Consider the following 1,160-nt stretch of genomic DNA (forward strand, 5'->3'; position numbering starts at 1 on the left):
TTTGTTAATATTTACATGTCATTATAATTATCTTATTCATTTGATTCCTGAGGGATACTTGTTTCGAAGCCACCCTTTCTGTTTTGTTTTAGTGTGGTGTTTTGTTTTTGCTGTTGTTGTTGTATTGCATGATCGTGTGACAGATGGACCCACTCTGAGCGAGGATATGGGGAGAGAACTCCAGAGGGAAGGAGGGATGGACGTACGACCCAGCAACGCGTCGCCTCGTGTACCAAGGAATGATCTCCATGACCATGGGACCCCTCGCTGAAGACAGATGGAAACCTACTTGGAATAATCACATTTTTGTTGATATCTCTGTACCCTTACCACCTGAACGGAGTATCATTATACATTCACCCCCTTCTTCTCCATCGTCTCAAGAACCCCTTGCCAAAGGACTCAAAACTTTTGTGGAAAAAGGTAAGACCATCATTGACCTTGACCCCGAACCTACCCCCTGTCCCAGACCTGCTCCTGCACCGGCACCTGAGTGGAAAGACATTGGAGTTGTAGAGTCTTCCGTCAGGCTAGTAACCCGTCATTCTCTCAGTATTCAGGCACCCCTTTCCGAGGAAGCCGGACCTTCCACCCGACGCCCTTCACCACCACCACCTACTTCACAATCCCCACCACCTACCATCAGTTGGATCGACAACGACTCTGACGACTTGCCGCCCTCCCCTCGCCCTCAGCCCGTGGACGATGCCTCTGATTCTGATGAATGAGGATTCCTTTCCATTAGAGTTTTATTTGTAGATTGTTATTTTCTTTATCATGGATGAACACTGCTCCTAGGTTTTTGGATTGTTTTGTTATTTTGAAATACTGAACTTTGGGGGTTTTTGTTTTAAGGTAGTTTTACCTTGAATTGTTTGAATGGAGGACCTATATAAATATACTTTCCTTTTTACCACATGCTTCTCGTTATGAATTTAGAATTTTATTCCAAATGATATATTTATATGGTGTCATGCGCTTATCTCCACTATTTATAGAAGATCATTTTGGAAAATTTATGGTCGATAACAAAAATGATTGACATATTGATAAAATGTTGGAATAATTAAAATATATGTTTTGTGATGAACAGACTCAAAAGAAGATACCTTGTCATGATTATTATCTCGATTTAATTAGATTTGTATACTAAATTGGAT

At 41.2% G+C, this 1,160-nt stretch overlaps 1 protein-coding gene across 1 annotated transcript; it reads left to right on the plus strand.

Moving 5' to 3' along the window:
* Positions 1-254: 254 nt before the first annotated feature.
* On the plus strand, positions 255-728 carry LOC113851330 (anther-specific proline-rich protein APG-like). The gene has a single exon (XM_027481796.1). It carries the CDS (start codon positions 255-257, stop codon positions 726-728), a length of 474 nt encoding a protein of 157 aa, XP_027337597.1.
* Positions 729-1,160: the final 432 nt, after the last annotated feature.

Source organism: Abrus precatorius, unplaced genomic scaffold (genome assembly GCF_003935025.1).
Source record: "Abrus precatorius isolate BTA unplaced genomic scaffold, Abrus_2018 Scaffold10, whole genome shotgun sequence".
Classification (NCBI taxonomy): Eukaryota; Viridiplantae; Streptophyta; class Magnoliopsida; order Fabales; family Fabaceae; genus Abrus; species Abrus precatorius.